At 44.1% G+C, this 24,339-nt stretch overlaps 1 protein-coding gene across 2 annotated transcripts in view; it reads right to left on the reverse strand.

The window, feature by feature from the left end:
* The window catches only part of Mettl24 (methyltransferase like 24), a 103,743-nt gene that overhangs the window by 51,975 nt on the left and 27,429 nt on the right, over nt 1–24,339 (reverse strand). The window contains exons 2-4 of one of the 2 annotated variants that reach the window (XM_055616053.1): nt 19,020–19,118; nt 11,327–11,466; nt 1,673–1,901 (exon numbers count right to left, since the gene is read on the reverse strand). In XM_055616053.1, coding sequence (XP_055472028.1) covers nt 1,673–1,901; nt 11,327–11,466; nt 19,020–19,118 — 468 coding nt within the window. Of the gene's footprint in view, nt 1–1,672; nt 1,902–11,326; nt 11,467–18,981; nt 19,119–24,339 lie in introns of those variants that run through there. The other variant, XM_055616054.1, reaches the window with a different exon arrangement.

The following is a 24,339-nucleotide window of genomic DNA, read 5'->3' on the forward strand; positions in this document are numbered from 1 at the left end:
AAGAAGAAGAAGAAGAAGAAGAAGAAGAAGAAGAAGAAGAAGAAGAAAAGTTCTGTTCAGAGATTTTACCCGAAACATTTGAGGTAGGAAGCGTTAAGATTCCCAGCTACTGGGTGCTGGTGATTCCCGGCTCTGGGTGCTGGTTACTCTTGGTGGCAGAAACAAAACTCAAACCAGTAGCTAGTCCCATGTTATAAGAACAATACATTCCTTAAGGTTGATCTTGAAACTGACTGTCTGATTAAAGGGAGTGTGCTGGCTAGCTTTGGGTCAACTTGACACGGGTCATTTAGAAAGAGGGAACCGCAACTGAGAAAACATTCCCACCAGACTGGCCTGTAAGGAAGCCTTGGTGCATCTTCTTCATTGATGATTGGTGTGGGAAGGCCCAGAGCCTGCCGTGGGTGGTACCACTGCTGGGCTGGTGGTCCTGGGTACCGTAAGAAAGCAGGCTGAGCAAGCCAACCACATAGAAAGTATTCTTCTACGACCTCTAGCTACATGAGCTCCTGCCCCTAGGCTCCTGCCTTGAGTTCCTATCCTGACTTCCCTGGATGATGAACCACAAATTGTAAGGGGAAATAAACCATTTCTTCCACAACTTGTGTGTGTGTGTGTGTGTGTGTGTGTGTGTGTGTGTGTATTTGTAATTGTATTTTATCACAGCAATAGGAATCCTAAATAAGACAGGGATTTTATTTTATTTTATTTTATTTTATTTTATTTTATTTTATTTTATTTTTTACAAAGAAGAGGAGGAAGAGAAGAGAGAAAGGAAAAGGAGTAATGCATAGGAAAAGTCCTTTTTTTAAAGATCAATAAGCCAATTAAAACTTAAAGTTCCCATACTTTGTCTCACAGGTAGACTCCTATTCTGATGTGTTTTAAGTTCCATGGCACCCCAGGCTAGGAACCATAGGCTAAGCCAGGCCAAACTCAATGAGAGATAGACACCAAAAAAAAAAAAAAAAAAAAAAGACAATTGCAGTTTTTGACAGATGCTCTTTTAGCATCAGTTAGCTGGGGTACTGGATGCTAAAACCTGGGTTCAAGGAACATTGCTCAGAGATTGAGTTTCTTTATGATATTCCTCCACAATGGAGTATTTGCATGTATTTTATATCCTTTGACATAATTATATAAATTGCAATATACATGACTCCCATTCAATTTTATAAAGTAGATTTTACCCAAAGCTACATGTATTTTTTGCACTTTAAGAGCCAAAAGTCTCAAAACAGCAAGTAACTTGAGGAATATTATACAAAATCAGTGTCTTACCAAAGAGGAGCATGGGAATAGTTATTTTTGGATATTCAAGGCTGAAATAAGCAGTTTGTCTTTCCAAAAATTTTAGATAAACTCCTAAGCAGGAATAGTATGCTGAAGTCTCTGTCAGGAGTCAACTTCTTCGCCTCTTGTCTCATCTTGGCCAAGGCTTAGCATTCCTTAGCAGAAACTAAAACAGCTCTAAAATGTAAACAGCTCTAGCATAACCAAAACATCATGTCTACATGTCAATTCTACAGATAATGTTGGGTGACCCTCAAGATTGAAAAACTAAGCCTTCAGACTTCCAGTGTCCAATGGTGTCAGCCTCAGTCCTCATTTTTTTTTAAACTGGTAGGCTCACTCACTTTATCGAATTGTGAAATCAAATAAGAAGTCTCACCTTGTAATGCCCAAATTCATTCAAAACGCTTCCCAGTTTTCTGGTGTTGCTGTGGGGCTTCTGAGCAGCCACAGCCGGATGCGGATCCCGCCAGTCGATGGACAGGCGGTGGTGCCAGAGGCGCTGGCTCTCCAGAACATGGGCTGATTTGACACTAGGATCAAAGCGATGAACTTCACATCCATCATTGGCCATGCTCACCTCAAAGTGTGTGTCATCGCTTCCCAGCCTAGAGACCAGAGAAAGAAAATCAATCGTGTGTGTGTGTGTGTGTGTGTGTGTGTGTGTGTGTACACACATATATATAATGAAGCAAAGTTAGATGAACAAATTGACAACTCTAATGCCGCTCTTCCTAGTGACATCATGCTTTCCGTTTTAAAACATGTCTAATGTACACATTCAATGAACTTCACATACGCGTGCTCTATACATAAACACACACACACACTCATACACTGTAGGTCAACGCCTCTGAATAAAATAAAACTTATTTGCCAAACACAGATCACAAAATCGCTAGCTAAACATGTAGGCACCTGTGAGAATGCTGTAGTTAAGTTGTAAGTTATATTAACAATGGAGCAAATAAAAAATATCCACTAACTTCAATAGGCACACTGTGATCTATAAAACCACAGAGGCTAGGTAGAGAGTAAGAGACTGGTGGGGTATGGCATTCCAAAGAAGGAGAAACAGAATATATAGTTGTGGAAAAAAAACAGAGGAGAAACTGGAACAGGAAGATAAAACAGAAAAGGGGAGGGAAGAAGAGGTTATAAAAAGAGAATACAGAGAGAGAGAGACAACCAACACTAAGGGCCATTTGAGGTTATATAGAAGCCTCCTACAGTAGAAGTTTCAAAAGCATATACATATGTAAAATAAATATAACTGGAGTCACCAAATAAAATAACCAACGCCCCAACGAGACATCATTTGTCATGGAGTGAAATCCTCAGTTCCAGGAATGGATTACAGCTAATTGAGGGACCCCATGGAAACCTCAAACAACTCAGGTCATTGTCCAAACCATCAATTGTTCTCCAAAAACTAATGGTAAAGCCTCATTTCTAAAGACAACACTTACATATCTCACTGAACGCGGAAAAGTCAGGCTGGTGCCTAACTAGGGCCTTCACCCCTCCTAACGAGTGTTCATGCTGCTGGAAGTATCCCGCATGCTCCCAGGAAAGAAAGGTAAGCATCAACCCAGCACAGACCCTGTGATCGACAGTGGTGGCTTGCCTGCATGATAGGCTTGGGCAAGCATGGCACAAATGTTATCAGAGTAACCAACCACTCTTTGATCGAATTGAAGGCCTGCTCCTTAAGATGAAACCCATTCCAACATAGGTTAGGTGGTATAGAACCTGAGACTAAATAGGCCACGGACATAGCGGAAAACCAAATACTTTTGTTTTGCTGAGGATCATAGCAATAAAATGACTGCAGGTGACATTCCACTGTCTCCATTGAGCAGTGTTTCACTCAGTCACCACCACAGAAGCTTTCTCCTAGAGGAGATTGAAACCGATACAGAGACTCACCACTGGACAATGTGCAGAGAGTGGGCCCGGTCTCATGGCCAGCATAGACGGCCAATCCACAATGAAGTCAAGGTGTTTTTGAAGATTTTTGTTTGTTTCATATTGCTTCTGGGTTTTCTTGTTTTGTTTTGTCTGCTTGTTTGTTTTTTACCTTACTGGTTTTTTGGGTTTTTTTGCTTGTATATTATAATGTCAATCTTGTGTTTTTATGGGTTTTGTTTTCGTGTTGTGTCTCTGTACTTACGGTGGTTTTTCTTTGTGGTTGGTTTTTTTATTATTATTGTTGTTTATTTGTTTGTTTTTATCTAGCTGTTTGTTTCCTAAAGAGAGAGAAAGAAGAGGTGGAGTTGGATGGGTAGGGAAGTAGGATGAAAGGAAGAAAAGAAATTGTGATCAGAATATATTGTATGAAACAAGGTTTATATTTTTTAAGAAAAATAAGAATATCCATTCGTCTTAGGAGAAACTTCTCATCATAGACCAGAAAGGATAGGCCTGCGGGGAGTTACAGTCTGCTAAGGCACTAATGTGTTTTCTCGGTGCTAAGCTGCTAAGCACGACACTGGACTTGTAGACAGCTGCGTGTTCTTTCAAATAAAGTGCACTTTGAAGGAGTGTAGTTAAAGAAAAAAAAAAGGCAAATGTATGTGCTTGTACTATATCCAGAGCCCGGAGAAAGAATCTATACCTAAGTTCACATCCATAAGGGGAAGAAATAATGAGTACGCTACACCTAAGCAGCTAGTAGGGAGTATGTCATGTAAACAGTCCACGTACTTACAGACACCGAGCTGCTAAGAAAAATGTCTTACTGAGTGTAAGAAGAGCCACATTGGTTAAAGCACCAATTTGAATGAAAAACATGACATTACCAAAAGACAGTGAAGCTTTTAATGGTAATTAAGACTTCTATGCCAAATTTTCTATGCTTTTTTGAGAGAGGGACTTGCTACACAGCCCAGGTTGGTCTTGAACTCTCAATCCCCCTGCCCTCCCCACCTCAGCTTTCCTACTGCATGGAATACACGTCTGAATGACCATGCTTAGTCCCAAAGCCGTGATTTAGGACTGAACAATCCCATAGAACGTCTGTGATACTTGACCAAACCCAAACTAGCACAGAAGAACTTCATTCTCTCAGACAACTACTCCAGACTGTTGTGTAATTTGGGCATACACAAAAACAGGAGACAACAATCATTCAGCAGTTTTAGTTAACTAAAGTCAGCTCTCAGTGCAGAAATCACCTGCCTAAAACTTTCAAGTCATCCTGTTTGCCTTATTCTTCACCCCATTACGTTGCTGTCTTCATCACTAGGCACCTTGACATGTCAGTCAGCTCATGATATTCCTCAACGAGACTTCGTTAATCTGCTTTAGCTAGAAAGATTCAACAGCCCCATGTCTTCTGCCTGAGAAGGCTTGTTCCCTGCTTTCTTCCTTCTGTAAAACACACTCAAAACCCTCTCTCCCTCCCCCACCCCTCCCTTCCTCCCTCTCTCACTTCATATGCTAGGGATCAGACCCAGAGCCTTATGCATACCAGATAAGCACTCTGCTCATCTGAGCTACAACCCTGTCCCTTAAACTAGTTTCTTATATTCTAGTCCCACACATAGAAAAACAACAACAACAAAGATAAGAAAGCAGAGAAAATGAAAAATTTTCTAACCCTAGAAATTGTAACCATTAACTTCTAGAGATTACCATGCTTAGTAGCATTTCTGTATCTTTCTAGAATTTTTCTACGCATATACAGGGATGGTCTCTATTATAACTTATTAGAAGCACATGCTTACCTATGTAAGCTAACCATTACATGATAGAGATATTTTATATGATATATCAGGTGGCCTGAAACTATTTGTAATTTGTAATACTCATTAACTGATCTTACTTTTGCTCAATCTATTTAATGTGTTTTTTTTTTTAATTTCTTAGCAGTATTTTAGCCTGTAGCTGTGGAAAAATGATACTTAGAAGAATAACTTAAAGAAATTAACTTTTGATTCCAGCTTATGGTTTCATCTCATCTCAGAGGGGAAGGCATGGTGGAACAGCTCACAGTATGGCGGGCGGGGTGCAGAATAGAGCAGTGACAGGAAGGGGCCAGGGCAAGGCAGAGACCCCAGGACACCCCCCACCCGAGGACTTATTCCTCTGACTAGGTCCCACCTTCCACCTTTCCACCACCTCCCAACACTCTATTCACACCTTGAATCCATCAGCAGCTTAATCCATTCAGGTCAGAGACCTTCTGCTCTAAAAGCAGCCTCATAGATACCCCTAGAGATGTGCTGTACTAATGCCCAAGGGGTGCTCCAATCCACTCAAACTGATGAGATTTACCATCACAATTAGTGTACTTAGACTACAGAATGATGGGTTTCACCATGGCATTTCCACACCACTTAATTTTAATGTGCTATTTGGGAAGGCATAAGCTATGCTCATTTACCTAGTGTGTGCAGGTCTACCTTTTGTGTATTTAAAATGATGCCTTTTCCAGGCTTAGGTTTGCATTTATCAAGTGTCATGACACATGTAAAAAGCAAGAGGGAGAGTCAAGCTATTGCACAATACAATAGAACTAGGAATGGAATCCACATCCCACACCTCCAAAACACATGCTCTATGGATTCTCTTCTTCACTGCAGGTGACCTGGGACACGGGGCTCTGGAGGAACATTCTTCTCCAAGCCTAGAAAGTTATCACTTTTCAGAGAGCGAGGCTGAGTTGGCCTTGCTTGCTGCTGACTCTCCTGTGCTGCAGACAGTGGTGACAGGCAGACCTGCAACGCTGCCCTCAGTGATAGAAAACTTTATGTGAGGTCTGCGATTCCCAGGATATACAGCAGTGTTCAGATGTGGTACGCGGCAGGCTTCAATACTCTGACTTGCTCCTGTATGTGAATGAGTATTCATAGGATGCTATTCATGAGCAAAGCATCCACTGGACATGAGGACAAACAGCCTAACTGTCCTTGAGACAAGGGCGCTCATGGGGTACTGATGAGGAAAGAGCACTTTCAAGAGACTCTCAAGTCTTGAAGAAGGGCAAGGCTTACAGGGCTAAGTCCCCAAAAGTAGACTATATCAGGACACCCACGTTGGCCCTCCTTCTCTGATGTCTCAGAGGAAAGCAACCAGGTTCCCTCACGCGGCAGTGTGGGTTATACACTAAAGAACTATAGGATGTTCCCGTCCCACAGAACCACCTTCACAGTGATTTCCTGGTAGATGGCACCAAGAGCTCTTGAGAGGGGAGTACTTTCTTTTGAAAGTTGTACACGAGTGCTCTTTGCACTAACTTCAGGTGTACTTCAAGTACATGAACTTATGTATGGCCACCACGTGCTCTCATATACCACAAAAGGTAAAAGGAATGGATGATGGCAGCTCCTTGGTTAGCCTTTGGGTTTTCTTTTTCTTTTTTTCTTTTTTTTTCTTTTTTTTTTGAGTGTACAGAGTAAGAGGATTTTATGTTCCCTGGGACTCAAAATCTTAGAGCATAAGGGTGTGAAAAGACACTCGGGATCATGACTCAGTAGAGAAAGGCAGTTTGAAGCCACAGTGAGATGCCCCATCCCAACATCCAATACGGCGTTGACAGGAAAAATTGGAATAGTCAAAGACTATTTATCACTGGGGATGTAAAACAGTATATATTCAAGATCAAACAAAAGATGTGGGCCCAAAAATTACACAGCAACACTCATCTCAGCATCCACCATAACGAAAAAGGGGAAACCATGTCCATCTACTGATGGGTGAAGAAACAGGCGGTGTTTCCACACATTGGAGTATGACCCAACCCTAAAGAGTAATGGAGTAGATACATCTTACACTCTAAGTGAACTATGGAAACATTGTTAGAGACAACCGCACAAGATGGTACTTGTTATATGATTCTATTGACATGAAATGGTCAGCATAGGTGACTCTAAACACAGAAAGTCACCTTAGTGTTTGTGTAAGGCCAGGGCATGGGGGCGGGGGGGCCTGAAGAATTGGGGAGATAAAGATTGGAGGGAAACTGAGAGTGATATATATTGGACCCAGAGCTCTCTGGGGAGGAGAGGGTGATGAAAATGTTTGAAATTTAAGTGTCTCGGCTAAAAGAAACCCCCAACTTGTGCATTTAGGCATGTGAGCTCTATGTAGATAAAACTGTTAAAAAGCTGAAAACAATAAAAATAAATCTATAATACGGGTCAGAAAAGTCCTCATGACTGAGAGGAGAGGTCTGGAAGCCGTGGGAAGTGTTTTCCTCCAGAGTGGGAGCCGTTGGCAGGATCAAGGGAGGCGCTCTGGCCAGGTGGCAGGCTACGCCTGCAAACTGCTTCTGAGTGCTGGGGGAGGGTCTTAAAGCACAAAGAGAGTAGTTAATAAAATATTTTATACTTATTGTTTCTTGTGTTGATAACATGGCAAAGTTTCAAATTTTCAAGTAAAACAGGAAGCCAATCATGGAGATATATGCCTTTAATCCCAGTACTCAGGAGGTAGAGGCAGGAGGATCTCTGTGAGTTTGAGGCCAGCTTGGTCTGCATTCCAGAATATCTGGGGCTATACAGTGAAACCTTATCTTAAAAACAAATAAAAGCCATGTATTTTCAAAACAATACCACTCCCAAAGGAATAAAATGAAATTTAGGGAGTGTGTGTGTGTGTGTGTGTGTGTGTGTGTGTGTGTATGTGTGTGTGACCACGCATGTCTTCTTTTTATATATAAAGCATAGATATTACACATAGCATAAACAGATATGCAGTGTGTCTACGGCATTCAGACCACAGACACACTGCTCAGGCAGAAAGTGTCTAGAACCACTGAGAGCCACAATCTTCTCCTTCCTCATTCACATATTCTGAAAGCAAATGAATTTTCTGTGAGGCTCATTCATTCCTCTTAAAGTGCTCCCAGCCACCAGAAATTGCAGGTTTTCCGTCTAAAACACTGGCTCGGTGTTGCCTCACCATGTGTGTCTCAGGAAATCTTCTGTCTTACACCAAGAAATCATATCTTGAAACCAAAGAGTGTAATTTCACACAGAGCGAGCGGAGACACAGATAGCGGGTTTCCGCCTTGTCTCTCCTCATCTTCCTTTCCATGCGCAGCTCTACCCCTAAAACGCAGTCGCTGGCATGAAAATAAACGAGTCGACTTCTCTCTGTGTGCCACTCCTTTCTTCTCTGATCTCCACCACATCTGGACGATGCCCCCATCGCTGTCTACACAGCAAGACTTGCTGCGAAGATTCTGTCTCAAGTTGTAAGGTGTAAACTACCCTCTAAACCCACAACCTGTTCTTTCTTTTTTCCAGTTCTCTTTCTTTTTCTTCTTTTCCTTCTCTACAACATTTACCTTCCTTTTTCTCATCCCTTCCTGTGTGTTCGCTGGCCTACTCCCCACTCTTTGAAAACTGGAAGGGACCCCAGTTAAGTTTTTGATAGAACGCATCGCACCAGGCAGTTCTGTCTTTTTGCATCCACTGTGGAATATGAAATTCTGACTCCCAGCAGAGACACTTCGGATGGGAGAGAGACAGCAGGGGCAACACTTGCTTCCGGGATGAGGGTGGAGGAGAGAGGATGGGGCACACCAGACACGAGGCCATCAGCCTTTGTCTTCTGTCCCCCGGATCCCCATGCCAGGATGATTCCCCCAGCCGCACCTGTATCTTTGGGAACCCCTGGCTCCGGCAGATTTACAGCATCATTACCGCCCTTCTCTGGAGCTCAGACACACACTTGCACTTGTGAATGAGAGGCCACAGATTCCTCATCCACCCCCCCTCCCCACTTGTCACACAGCTGTCCCAACACTCCCAGACACTGGTCACCCAGGCCCAGCACTCCCTGCCCTGCAGTGGTTCTTCGCTTCAGAACCATGGTTTGTGCCTCTCCTCTCAGCATCAATTGAGATGGCGAACAGCAATCTGCTTGTCCAGCAACAAGCAGTTCATCAGGAGGGGCATCTAGATCCCAGGCCCCAAGTCACAGCCACTCACCATCCTTACCCACGGCCCACAATCCAAGGGCCATTTTTTTTTTAAAAAACACAAGTATATTCTTTAGATTCCAGTTTTTCTGTCTTTCTCCCCGCCCCCACTTGTCTGTGGGGGGATTTGTCTTGTTTTGATTTGGTTTGGGGGTTCTTTGTTTATTTACTTTGTTTTGATTTGGGGGGACAGGGTCTCATTTGGGGACAGGACTGGCTGTCCTTGAGCTCACAAAGATCCACCTGCCTCCACCCCCTGAGCGCCTCCATCAAAGGTGTGCACCACCATGCCCAAGCTAGATTGCAGTTTGTAATAAAAGCTTTCATGTTTTTCATCAAATATTGACCCTTATAATCTGTTCATTTCTGTTTCCAGGGTAATTCAGAAGTTCTCATTTGCATTTTGCAAAGCTAATTTTGAATGTAAATGAAAGGAAATAAAAATTTTTCTCTGTGTAATAATCTGAAATCTAGCTACAGAACCATCTTACCTAACAGCTTGGAAGTATAAGGAGGGGAAAGAATTTCAAAACACGCCCTAAATAACTTCCCAAGTTTTCTTTTATTCAGTTATAAGCTTTAAATGAAATTATTATGGAATGTAAAATGCTAAGGAGAAAGAACATAAAGGAGGTTTGGAACCAGGAAATAGGATCAAGATGACATATGCTATACTATGCAATTATTTTTTTGACCTACTTTCACAGATTTGTAAAGTGACATAAAACAAACTCTGCTATCAGGACCTCCAATTCCTTCCTACAGTCTTAAAGCGTAGGCGGTGGCTTCCAAGAAGGCCTCAGTTCTTACAGACTGGTGCCCAGCTCCTGTCTGACCACTCAAGCCCCATTCCACACACAGCCAGAGTCCCCTTCTCAAACAACCCTTGACATAACCAATACCGTCAAGTGAGGGACAGACTCGATTAGGGTCTTTGTATTTGCTTTCAAAATGCTACAATCCGCTAACCTGAGAACCTGCTTGGCTTCTATGAATAGTCTACTGAACAGAGCGCTCCGAACAGAAATCATTCCCCCCTGCTTTGTTTTCAGACAGGTATCATTTTGTCCTGGTTGGTTTTGTTTTGTTTTCTGTGGGTTTTGTCAACTTGACACAGGCTAGAGTTACCTGAGAAGGAACCAACCTCAACTGAAAAAATGTCTCCATAAGATCAGGATGTCGGCAAAGCCTGCAGGGCATTTTCTTAATTAGGGATGGATGCGAGAGGGCCATGTCCATTGTGGGAGGTGCCATCCCCAGGCAGTTAGGTCAGGGTTGTGAAGGAGAGCAGGCTGAGCAGGCCTCTGCTTCAGTTCCTGCCTCAAGCTCCTTTCATGACTCCCTGGGTAAACTGTGGTGTGGAGCTGTAAGCTTAACTAACCCTTTCCTCCCCAAGTTGCTTTTGGTCATGACGGTACACCATAGTGACAGAAACCTGAGACACATTTGCAAGTTCCAGAGTTTACAAAAGTGCTTGTAGTTAGATGTAGGGAAAAGGTCTCCTTACCTCATATCCATTCTTCTACAGAACACATAGAGGTCATTTTCAACCTGTATAACTAAGGTTTTTTGTTTTTTGGTTTTTTTTGGCAAAAATCACATGGTTTTTCTATGAATTCCCTTTATTTTGCTAAATACAAAGCTATATATAGACTGATCACTGGTACAACACACACACACTCACACATGCTCTCTTGCTCTTGTCTCACACACAAAACAAACAACAACAACAACAACAACAAAAAACAGTGTCTGTTATCTGTCTCAGATCATTCATGTCTGTGTCTAGCATTTCTGGCATACTCTTTTCCTCGCTACAGCTATTGGTGTTTTTCTCTCTCTAACAAAAGTACTCTGGTTCACACTGGGAGCCTTTGGTTTCTCCAAGGGGATCCTCCTCACGTGGAGAACAACGGAAGCTGCTGCCTTAATACCAGCAGAACGGGTGAAAAAGTGGCTCCAGCCAGGAGATCTGCCAGCCGCATGGGAGGGAGTCAGCCTGATTCGGAGGCCTGAGACAAATCCCAGCTCCTGCACCTGCCATCCCTGTTGTCACTGAAAAGGCCTCAGCTATTAAAAAAAGAAAAAAAAAAAAAATCTTACCCTAAAGAGTAGAGGCGGCACCGCTTGTCGCGGATTTGATGAGCTAAGCCAAACCTGTCATCAAGACACACCAGCCAGGGCTTCGTTGCAGGGCTGGAGTCAGCAGCCAAGCTGTCTGTACCCATGTGATCGCATGCAATCTGTAAGGATTGGAAATCGATATGAATAATTTAAAACAACGTTGGATGATAAATGGCAGGTAGAGACTTAACTGCTTTCCCCCCCCCCCCACACTCCTGAAAACAGCAATAGCAGAGATGTGTCCTCCACTGCTAACTACTCTCCTCCCCAGGGAACCACAAGACAGCCGAAAAATGTTCAGAGGAATTTCAATTACGTGCCAGATAAGAAGCAACCTCATGAAGGCTCGGTGCGGGTTTGAAGGGAAATTAAGGGCTTGCAGTGGCCATCTGCCCAGATTGCAAATTGGGGACCAGGATGGGCTGGAGGCGGGAGCCGGAGGCAGTACAGGGAGGTCTGCTGGTCTGGCTAGTCTGGGGGATGAACTGATTAAGATTAAGATGAACTGATTAAATCTGGACTGAGGGCTGGGCAGTGTGCCTACTGCAAGAGTGTTGCACGCTTGCTCTTGGGAGCAAGAGCCCAAGGTCACCTGTGCCCGATTGCAGGCAGATAAGGTGGGACCACTGAGGCCAGGAAAGTCGCCTGTGTTATCCAGGTGCACAGCTGATCCTCTGACAAGCGAAGTTCCTGCTGAGAAGATGGGATTCTTTGTAATGACCTCTAACAAGCTGCCTCCTGGACGAGCAGGGCAGGAGCCCCAGACCGGAAAGTGTTGCCCAGCTCACCCATGCCCTTCTCCTAAAGCACGCATCGAGATTAGATGAAAAGAACCAAAGGGAATGCAAGTGTAAATTAAGCTGAAAGAAACCTCTAATTCCAAATGCTCATTAAGCAGATGAACTTCATAAGAAGAATGGCTCGGGTCTGAGGCTGGTACTGCGCACAGCTGGGGCTGATGGACTAGAAGAAAACAGTTGAGTCCCAGACATTTGCCATACTGAGTGACCAAAGTCCCTTCCTCATCATCCCTCAAAACTCTCCAAGCCATCACATGGGGGACAAAAGAGCACTCCAAACACAGCTCTGAGGTTCACTGCTTTCCTTCACTGGAAAAACAACAGCAGGAAATTGTTTTTTCTTCAGAAAATATTCTAGGGCTGGCAAGATGGCTCAGTGGGTAAAATGATTGCTGAAAAATCTTCAATAGTGTCTGTATGTAGCTCAAGCACTCATTATCACAGAGGGCCCCATAGCCGGTTTAGTCTAGCGGAATTGTGAGCTTTGGGTTCAATGAAAGACCCCGTCTAAATAAATAAATAGATAGATAGATAGATAGATAGATAGATAGATAGATAGATAGATAGATAAAATATAGAATAAAATAAATAAATAAAATATAAAATAAAAAAAGGAAAGCAATGGAAGACAGCATTTGATATCAGCCTCTGCCCTCCATATGAACATTATAGGCAAATAAGCAGTGTGCGAGCAGGCACATCTATACACACACACACACACACACACACACACACACACACACACACACACACACTTAAAAGCAAAATCGGGCTGGAGAGATAGCTTAGTGGTTCAGAGTACTGGCTGCTCTTCCAGAGGACCAGGGTTCAATTTCCAGCATCCACATGATGGCTCCTAATTCCAGTCCCGGAGGATCCAACGCCCTCTTCTGGTGTCGGTGGGCACTGCATGCACACGATGCGCAAACATACATTAGGTAAACTATCACACGCATGAAATAAAAATAAATAAAATCTCCAGATAAATAAACAAAAGTAAAAACAGCCAAGGGTTGTGGCAGGTGCTTTTAATTCCAGCACTGGCGAGGTGGAGACAAAAGCATCAAGAGTTCAAGGCTTCCTCAGCTACATAAGGAACTTGAGGCTCACCTAAGTTGCATGAGATCTGGTATAAATAAATAAATAAATAAATAAATAAATAAATAAATAAATAAATAAATAAATAAATAAATAAATAAAGCAACAACAACAACAAAAAGTGAAAGCATTCAATTTCCTCCCCTTTCAACTCAGTGTCTTTCCACCTCTCTGTCTCTAGCCACTTTTCAAACGGGAAATCAGTCATTGGAAAATGGAAGCGAATCTCCTCTGAAGCAACAACTACAGAGCACGGACAGTGACGGAACACATCAGGATATGGACTTGTCCAGTTCATCTTCTGCGGTTTGGCCAGAGAGAAGGGGAAATTGTGCCCACCTACCCTCTGTCTGCCCACCTGCTCCTCTTCACCCACCCAGGGGCACTGCCAATCTAATTGGCCAGAACTGACCTACTCCTGAGAAAGTCGCTGCGTCTTGAACCTGGGTATTCACTCGGAGCTCTGTGTCTGTGCCTTGAACTCCTGCAGGAGGCTGGTTAGACAAGAGCACTTTTGTGGGTCCTGGGTTGCCTAAGTCTGAGCCTTTTGCTCCAGGGCAGTGCTCTACTCTGAAGATTAGACACTCTCAGACACTTCTCTCTAAGACCCTCTATGATGACACACAGAATATGTTCTATTGCTTTTCTGGTGACATCAAAACCCCACCTCGGCCTCTTCCACAGCGCTGCTTAAAGTGTGGTTGCCCTGCTACAGAACCACCTGATGGATTTGCAGGGGGCAAAAGGAGGGTAGTGTGGGAGTGGAGGAGAGGGGGGTGGGGCAGGTTCTGGTTTTTGCTCCAGATTTGCAAGGTACCAAGACCCCTGGGAACAGGTCATCTAAGAAGCCCCCCAAAAGGAGGCAGGGCTTAGACAGGCCATCCTTCGAGTTTAGTGGAGGGTTTGGCCTTCTATAAAATGCCTGGCATGGTCTTCTAGCCTGAATCTTAGAAAGTTAAGGAAAGAGACTAGACCCGGGCCAGAGCTTTCAACTGAAGACGGCATCCTCTTCGACAACCCCCCGCCCCCCCCACACACAACAAAGAACAGAAAGGTTGTCATCAACAATTAACCAGGGGCCCCTCAAAACAAGGACCTCAGGGCATGAGTCACGGTGCAGTTGCTCCTCCTGAACCACTGCCATGGTTTAGGGCAGCTGTTCCAGAGGGGTCAAATGACCCTTTCACAGAATCGAATCAGATATCTGGCATATCAGATAGTTACATTTCGATTCATAACAGTAGCAAAATTTACAGTTATGAAGCCGCAACTAAACAATTTTATGGCTGGGGATGTCACCACAACATGAAGAGCTGTACTAAAGGGTTGCAGCATTAGGAAGGTTGAGAACCCCTACTCCAGGATCCTCTCTAGTATGATTGCACTTTATCTAATCACGTTTTTTTTTTTCTCTCTCATCCCATGATTTTATCTTGCAGAGATACTCTCCTATCAGAGAGACGGTCTTTTCCACTCCCTTTCCTCTTTTATCTAAAAGATACAGCACAAGAATTGTCTACTTCTAACCATTCATGAACCGTCTTACCGACAGTCATTCATTTTTGGAAAATAACTAGAAGTCCTCCATAAAATCCTGCTCCTAAAAATTAATTAAATATTGATTTTTTTTCAAACTTTCTGGTTAAGATTTATAGCCAAGGTTTCAATAAACTCGCTTGCAAGCGAAATGAGTGAGGACAGCAACTTTCGAGCTAAGCTCCAGCTGAAGTAATTATACCCTCTGCCTGCTTAATTCCCCTTGTAATTTTAGCCATATAAAGTAATTTAAGTCTGGACAAAGGCAAATAGACTCCAGGAAAAAAAAAATGATGTTTTTGTGAAATGTTTTTAATTTATTTAGCTTAAAGAGATCTAATGCATTTCTATTTCATTTTGTATCCCCAAAGCTTGGATACCAATTCTACCAACACATGAGCTGCATGTGGCAAAGAATTTTAAAATTTGGGGAGTTTTGGCAAGGATCCTTTAAAAATTAACTGTACATTTATATGGTTACGTTATTCATTTTTGCTCAAAGGCAAAAATGAATTTTTCGTTCTCTTTCTGTGTGTGTATGTGTGTGTGTGAGAAAGAGAGAGAGCATACAAATATAATATATACTATTGATTCAATGCTGCAAAATTCCAACATGTGTCTCCTGGTCTCCGGAGCCTGACTCCTTAGGTTATTTTTACAAGTAGATGGGTAGGTAATTGGATAAATAACAGATTAGAGATGGGCAGTAATGGAAAAATGGAATTTAAAGCATTTTGTTTGTGTGCTAATTTAGAAGAGCCATGTCGCTTAGATGAACTCTACTGAGAGGCTTCCTTCCTGGAGGCATATGGTGTGGAGGCTGCCGTAAAAAAAGCTGGCTTTGGAGCCTTCCTTCAAAGCCGAGCAAGCGCTTGCGATTTAACCATTTCCTGTTAGCGGTTCACTGTACCATTCACTGCAGAACTCTGTAGGGTGGTCAGGGCCTCCCATGTGAAGAATGAAAAACAATGTGGCTAATTAAACTGGAACTGATACTCTGCATAGCTGAGTCAAATGCCAGAGCCTCTGATGTTTCATTAAAAAAAAAAAAAAATCAGGATCCTAATCTTGCCACCAAGAGCATCACTATGCATAGAGAACCATGCCCGTGGCTGTCTAATGCCCACCCACATGCTCACCCTCCCTTAGATGCCTCTCTTACATCCTACTTACCATTAGAGAGAGGCATTTCATTAAGGTTTGAGAGATCCCAGAGCCCAGCAGTGTGCCAGCCTGTGGGCAGGTGATCAATACAGGCTTTTTGTACAGATAATGTGAAAAATTCAGCCATTAACTTATCAAATGCTGGGCCTTACTGCACCGGTTTGAACATAGATTGGAGGGATTCTTTTTTTTTTTTTTTTTTAGGCAGCATAGAGGATGGGGGTGGAATTCACTTAGTGACTCATCGCTGCTAACTGAAAATTTTAGGTAACCGTGATGTTAATATTCTGCAAGTTTCGCAGGCTCCCGTTGTTAGCTTGATTTCTAAATGAGGCGCAAGTCACAGAGCATCCAAAAAGCTACTCGCTGCACAAAGAAGGGGTGGGAGCAACGGTCATCGAAGGAAGGACTCTAATGAAGAGTCAGCGTCAGCTCCCACCTGAAAGCCATCAGCGCTCAGAGCTTTACCTGGATAAAATGTCTCCTGATTACAAAAGCATGGTGAGGCCTGCAAGCTATCGCAGTTTTCTCAAGAATGGAAAGCCTTTCACTGAGTCCGGAAGGAACTCAGGACACATCATTTCAATAAAATTCCAAACTAGTACAGTCATTACCTCAAGCTGCCATCTCTCAAGGGACTATCACTTCATAGAGAGCCATTGGCTGGACTTTTCCTCTGTGTAACAGGCTACACAGATTTCTGGGGGTGGGTGCCCTACCCGTATGGCGGCTGGGAAATAGCCCTGAATCCTCTTGGTCACTGGCATTGCAAAAAGACAGAATAAATGTCAGAGTCAACTCCGTCACCCACTAGCTCTTAGATTCCTGCCTCCCCCAATCCTGGCTGCCAAGGTCTCCACTACAGTTCTCCTGGCAGCACCCTTGGGATTTACTGTGTGGGTCTAGAGGTCCATTTGTTCCATTGTTCCTTCCCAAGTTTATTTTTCCTCCATGTACAAAGCACGAAAGCATCGTGCTTTGGCCATCCTTAAGGGAGCATCTGTCGTGTGAAGACTCCCACAAAGTTTAGCAGAAACACGGTTGCTCTGCTCTGGCGCTGTGGCTTTGCTTTTCAAGGCTCCTGTATCAGTTAGAGTCTGAAATCCAGCTGAAGACCCACATCACAATGTGGTGGGAAGCCTTTCTCTCAGAGCTTCGGACACCATGTCTCCATCACAGCACGTCTCACGTTGTCCAGTAATTATGTATCTACTCATCTCTGGGATCCTTGAGGCCAAGACTGCAAGCCAAGTGCTTTCCAAATCCCCTGGCCACATAGGCACTCAGAAATACTTAGGTAATAACAGCTATTAACTATTTTTTTGTACATCACTCAGCCACGGGGAGGCCTTGGAGGCATTTGGTCCAACCTCAAGCTTTTCAGGATCAGAACAGGGACAGCCATAGAAGCAAAATCAATCATCAGGTTCCAGTGTTAGTCTAGTCACATTAGAACATGCTTTCTCTTTCTAGACTTTTTCTTCCCCCTCTCAGACCATGGCTCATGTGAAAGACCCAGGAAAAGTCTGAAATGACCATAGAATGCTCCAAGAGGATCTTGTAAGTATGTACCCCTCATTATAAGGTATAGAAAATTAACCTAAAATACATGTAAGATGGAATTTGGAGAGTTGTGCTCAATGGATTGATTTTGGAGGATGGAGCTCATCATTTTCAAGTTCAGTTTGTATATTTAATACTTCTAATTTTTCTCCAGGCTTTTTAAGAGCGTTTCTAGGTTATAATTAAGAGACCTAGTCTCCTATGCTTCATGTAAAGCCAAATTGTAAAATTAAAATTATAATATTTTAATTATGCCTGGGTAAGTCCACTGAATTAATTTAAAGCAGCCCGAATAAGATAAATTTCTGTAAAACATGGGGACTGATTTATCATTCTATCAGCCACAATTAATTCCACAAGCTTTTATTTCCATGTTTAGGGACAAGTATTAAAATTCCTAGGATTGTCTGACTGCCGCATGTAAGAAATAAGATTTTCAACCTAAACTAATCTCCTACAGCTCTGGAAAAGAGCTAAGCACAATGGCATACACCTGCGACCTCAGCCCTCAGCAGGAGTTCAGGGCTAGCCTGGGCTGAATAGCAAGAGCATCTCTCAAAGCAGAGGGCGGGACAGGAAACTAGACTATACTCTTTCCCATTCTTTATTATGGGCTTTGCTGCCAGTGAGGCTCAGTGCAGCGCCAAGGGCCAGCTATCTTAAGCAACCAGGCCCGCCTCCCCCAGGGAGCATCCTAGGGTGAGCCTATGCTCAGTTGCCAGGCTCAGAAAGTTCTACCTTCTGCCACCTCTCCATCCACGGCTAAGTGTCCCCGGGCCTCCATCTCCTCTTAGATCTGCCTTTTCTGCAGGCTAATCTTAGAGAATAAATCGGCTGATCAATGTGTCAAGTGCCCTAGAGTTACTTTCATGAACATTCTCTTCCCTTCTCAGGGCCTGGCTCCAACTCATTCTTGGAGCTGGGCAGGAGCTGCTACTGTGTGTGTTAAGCCGCTAACAAAGGCCAAGCTCACTAATGACTTAGGGCGCTCCGAGGACAGGGAAGCGAGCACAGGGGTCATTAAAGTCTTGTGGTTCGCCTCAGAGGCTCTGGCTACCCTGCCCAGCTCACGGTTGCCTGGCTGCCAAGAGCCTGTGGCTGGGAGGCACATAGATAGATGAAGGCTTCCAAATAGAAAAGTTGCTGAAGCTCCAGATGATGGTTTTGTTTTGTGACACACTTGACTGCCTACTCACAGGGACAAATCTGTCTCTTCAAATGGCTTTCCAAAGCCATTTTCTAAAGTGACTCTTTAAAACACTTGGGGCTGAATCATTAGAACATTCCAGGTTGGTGAGAGTACTAGAGGGAAGATGGCAAGCAAAGGGAAGCCATCTTCTCTGTTTCCAGGCAAGGGGAGAAAGCTGAGTAGCAGCCATTCAGAACTGGGGTCTCTACCCTCTTCCTATCAGGAGTTCCTCACAACCTCCCAGCCCCAGAGGGCAAACTCTTCTTGCGATGGTTGGTCAGTACCTTTGCATCCCCAAACCTATTTGAGCTTGAAACACAACCTGAGTGGTACTGATGTAGCTCAGGAACCTTGAGGCTTCTTCATCCAGGGACTGAGCAGGGCCTGCCCATGGCTGGAGCTCTATGCGCCACCGGGGACCCTGTGAGGGACAGAGAACACAGTCAGCATGGAAAGACTGAGTGTCTGGGCAGAGCGGGAGAACATGAGATTGGGCCCAGGCTAACGGCATGTGTGCACAGAGCTGCTCTTGTTTAAGGCCACATGAACCACAGGAGGACGTTGTAAGAAAGTCCAGTGGCCGGTGACTGTAAAAGGAACTCTTATCCAACTGGTTCAGCTGTTGTCTCGGATGCCTCCTGCCTCTGTCTGCTAACCTAGGCCTAGTCCTGGAAGCTACTAGCCTCCGTACAATCTAACCTAGGCCAAGAACATTTTCAGCCCCTGAGACTTACTGCTTAATAAGCTCACCCTTCTGTTCTTTGGAGCTCTGGGCTGGCTGGTTCAACTCAGCTGTTCTGGCTCAAACTCCTCTCCCAGCTGACTTATTCAATCTGGCTCTTCTCTGGGCCTCTGAATTACTCTGCTCAGCCTCAAACTAACTCCAGAAATCTTTTCTAATCTCCTGGCTTCTTCTCATTCCCTGGCTCATTCAGTCTTCACCTATGTTCTCTCCATTACTGTCCTGGTAAAACTACCTCCTCTCTCTCATTGCCCCTTTAGTAGCTTCCCTTTCCTCTCTCTTCTCATGAGAGTTGGGCATATCCTGTTCTGTCAAATCTTTCTCTGATTCATTACATTTCCTGCCACTTACTTAGGTATCACTTTCAAACATGGGTGCTTCCTTCCGCAAACTTACATTACCTTCATTGTTTGGGACTAAAGGGGTGTACCACCACGCCTGGACCTAAGCTCTGCTTTACCTGAAACTTGCTCTATACCAGGCTGGCCTTGAACTCAGATCTGCTTGCCTCTGTCTCCTGGATTAAAGGCATGCTTGTATTCCAACCAGATCACACAGACCTAGATCTTTGGATGTGATTTCTTGCCAGCCAAATCACACAGACCTAGAGGGTCTTTGGTTGTGATCTCTTGCCAGAACAGCCATGTTCTGAATTAAAAGTCCTCTAGGTGACAATGATCCCTGGGGACTGTCTGGTCAAAGATACATTCCACCTGACTCCACCTGACAGTACCTTAACTGTGTCTCGATACAAGGTGATCCCACTTCACATCCAGAAGGAAAGGGGTCCTTATCGATTATTGTTTTCTAAGGTTAGAGCTTCAAAAATCTGCTCCTTAAAGGGCAGCAGTTCTGGGGTTTCACAGCGCTGTAAAACTGAAGCACCAACTTCATGGGGAAGAGATACTCGGGCATTTGGTAACCTTCCTTAGCACTGGTCATCTCAACACTGGCCCATGCTGAGGCAGGAGGATAACAAGTAAAAGCCATCCCAGACTACTGTGATGGTTAATTTCCACTGTCAACCTGATGAGATCTGCAACCATCTTTGATGGACATCCAGGCAGACCTTGGGGGATTATCTTGGTCAGGTTGATTGAGGTGGGAGGGCCTGCCCACTGCGGATAGCACTGTTCCCAAGGCTAGGATCAGAGAGTGCACCTAAAGAGAGTGAGCAGAGCACAAGCATTCACTGCTGTCTGCTTCTTGACCATGAATCTGTTTCCATCTCCTGCTGCTGTGACTTTTCTACCATATAATCTTGAACTGAAAACCCTGCCCCCAAATCCCTTAAATTCCCTCTGCCAGGACACCTTATCAGAGCAACAGGAAAAGAAACTAAGACAGTTGCATAGCAAGAAAACACTGAAGCCACTCTGCTGGGCAAGGTGCCTTTGCTGAGGACCGCCATGTCTCAGAGCTGTTGTTGTCCTGTGAAGGTAGATCAGAGAGCATCGAGGAATGCTATCTAATCTACCTTTCAAGCCAATATTGATTTTTTTCTCTTCTCTTATTAGATGCTGATAACCATTTAGTCAGTCAATATTTATCAAGCACCAGCAAAGACCAGGCAAGGATAAATACAGATCTGACTGCAATCTAGACTCTCCCAGGAGACACCATGGCTAGGAGCAGACCGGGTTTGTGCAAAATGACTTTGAAAAGAAAATAGGGACACGTTTAAGAGAGTTATTCTTTTCTGCTTCTGAAGTCACAGCGAATACTTCCGCCTATTCCTACTCGAATTCTTTTCTGCATCGAACGGGCAGAGCGCTCTTCTAGGGCATTTACGAGCAATAATGCAAGCGGGTCGAGCTGTCACATCTAGATTAGCCAACTTTGTCATTTAGGTGGCTTGGGCAACTATGAGTCGGGGACTCGGCAGGACACCCGGAACCATCACACTGACTAACCGCGGAGAATTTCACAGAGAGACTGTTCACAGAGGTGTGGGCGGGATTTAAGGATGCGAGTGAGAAATCATGTGATAGCAGTGACTGGTGGCACCAGAGAGCCATCTGGGGAAATGTATGGAGAGGGTCTTTAAGAAACAGTCAGCCCCTTTACAGATATCACCTTATCTGCCCTGCTCTCCAGTCTTCTGCCTTCTGTTAGCCAAAGCCACAGAGAGGGAAACTGAGGCTGGCCCCTGAAGTCAGAACGCCTACCCAGGGTCCCAGCTGGTGGAGTAGAGGCGAGGTGAAATGGAAGCAAGGTTTGACCAAAGAGGCATTCATTCATTCATTCATTCATTCATTCATTCATTCATTCATTCTGTGGGCATTTGTGCCTCATGCCCCCAGGGTATGTTTGTTTCTGTTTAATATCGGGCACAGCTGTGTCACACAACAAATGCAAATAATTAAGGGTTTTGATGCAATTCTCTATCGTGTACAATAGGGACACAAGAAAATGGGGTCTGTACGGATTACTCCACAATCAAAGCACACAAAAAAGCAGATATGGATTACAGGAAAGGGTTTCTATGGCAAAAAAAAAAAAAAACACCAAAAAACAAAAAAACAAAAACAAACACAGAGCAAGGTCTTTGTAGAACTATTAAAGAGACATGTTCAACCCAGCAGCACTGTTGAAGCCCAGCTAGCATGCAGACTTCCCAAATCAGTAGTTTGTGAATCTCTGGTTAGATGTAGGATTATCTTTCTGCAACCTGATACTTCTCGTTCCCAGCTAAGTGTTGACCACAAAGAAGCTAAACACAGCTGTGCTGGTGGATAGCTGAAGTCGAGGAACCTCAGACGGCGGTCTAATAGAAACACACAGGCAGCAATAAATGCCCTCAGATGTGCTCTGGCTTACTGCTTTGGTTCAGCTGTTTAAAAAACATTTCACATAAAGCAATGTTCTTATTGGAATCAATCCGACAGCAGGTCGTGGTTATTTCCCCATGGAAACCACGGGCTTTTATCATCTCATTCAATTATCATCTGTCTTAATTCTCCACTGCACACGTCAACATAATGTCCTTCCCAAATTCCCACAAACAGAATTCTGTGGGCACCTTCAAATACTCAGGCAAGTTTAATAGAAAACAGCAAAACCCATAATTTTCCTTAAAAAAAAATATGATGATGGTTTTGCACCACACAATCTCCTAAATGCCAGGGTGCACTATGTGCCAATTATCCATGTGCTTCAAATATCAAGTGACCATAACGACGACGACAACTCCATCTCTCCCAGGCGGTGGGGCTGTGGGTTTCCAAAACCCATCTACCTGTCCATCAGCCGGCTCCTGGGGCAGGTAGAGAGTCACTTAGCAGCAGGTGGCTGTGAGCAGAATTGCTTTGTGTGAGGTTGTCTGTTCGTTCCCCACAGGCCTGTGTGGAAATGTCAAGTGCAGCACTGCAATGAGTTGTCACACAGAAGAGCCCCCCCTCCCCCGAAGAGAGGGAAGCCCCTCTGGGCCTTTGCTTCCTAAGACACCAGACTTCACACAGGCGGGAGGGGTGGGGTCTGAGGGGTGGAATTGGCACAGAGACAGGACACCTCCTATCAGTGAGCTTCACAAACGGGCAAGCTCCTGGACTGGGGGTGGGGGTGGGGGACGGGAGGACCGCCATTCTCCTTGTATGAGACTCCAGCCAGCACTTACTCTGAGGTTTACATCTTGAAAGGGAGGCAGGCGGGAGGCTTTCTTTCACATGGAATTCCAAACATTAAGATCAAAGACAGCAGAAAGTCCTCTGAAAAGCTAGCTCACGTCACCTGTGCTGTTTTGCGGACATTTGAGGTTCTGCTATCCAACGGGAAAAGGTGCTCCTGTGCATGAGCTAAGGGGTCAGACTCTATGAGAACGCACCAAGCACAGACCGGAGGATTTGGGATATTTTTCTTATTTATTATAGCAGCATTAAGTTTTGTTTCTTAGAAAGAAAGAGAGAGAGGCTCTCTTAAAACCAGGAGGCTGGGCTCTAAGATTTTATTCCTACAGGATAATAAAGAAAAAAATTTTAAAGCAATCTTTTAAAGTACTTCTTTGCCTGCAAGGCTATACTCATTAATTCAAGACAAAGCCTTGAGCTAAACGGGTGGTATTAAAAAAATATTGTTTTTTTCTTAAGCAGGCCCATCCATGACCTAGAAAAAAAGAGTCATCAACGCTGCCCTGCAAAAGCTTTCCTTGTCTGGAAATTTAGAACAACAGTTTTCTTCTTCAAAAGCAGTTTCCTAGCCCTCGTAAATGATCTCACGCAGCCCGTGAAGAAACTGCCAAACTAAAAACAGCAGCACAATGAGCTTTGAGACATGGTTTTGTTGTGTTGCCCAGGCCACTCTTATATGGCTCATGCGGACCTCAAACTTGAGATCCTCCTGCCTCAGCCTACCAAGTGACAGGATTAATAAGCATGTGCCACCAGGCATAGCAGCACAGACAAATTCTATACAAGCCCTTTTTATACTGAGATGGGTAGAGGAAACAAAATAATAAAATAAACCACCAAACAATAGGCCCATTCCTTTCTGTTTTAATGCCACAGTTCCTTTTGGAAATCATGTGTACTGGGTGATTAAAACGATCAGTTCCTTGGCCATGATAGAATATTGGGGGTCGTATTTATCAGTGTGTTCCCAAAGGTACATTCCCAAGCCCCTGGGAGGTTTTAGAGCCAGCCATTTCCCACCAGGAGTAGCGGCTATCAACTAGTTCTCTGCATCATGGCTGTGCCAGAGGAAATGGACATGGTTGTACATCCTTGATTCCAACTAAACAAGACTCGGGGCTGAGTGTATGTTGATGTGTTGATCAGAGAAGCCAAGGCTTTCTGGAAGAAACAAACCAAAACAAGCAAAATAGATTTACTTAGCAATTTTGTGGTAATTGAGAGCATCTGTTGGTAGGCACGGAACAATGAAGGAAACTGTTTATTTCTTTTCC

The sequence above is a fragment of the Psammomys obesus genome, unplaced genomic scaffold (genome assembly GCF_907164565.1).
Source record: "Psammomys obesus unplaced genomic scaffold, mPsaObe1.curated_primary_1811, whole genome shotgun sequence".
NCBI classification, from domain to species: Eukaryota; Metazoa; Chordata; class Mammalia; order Rodentia; family Muridae; genus Psammomys; species Psammomys obesus.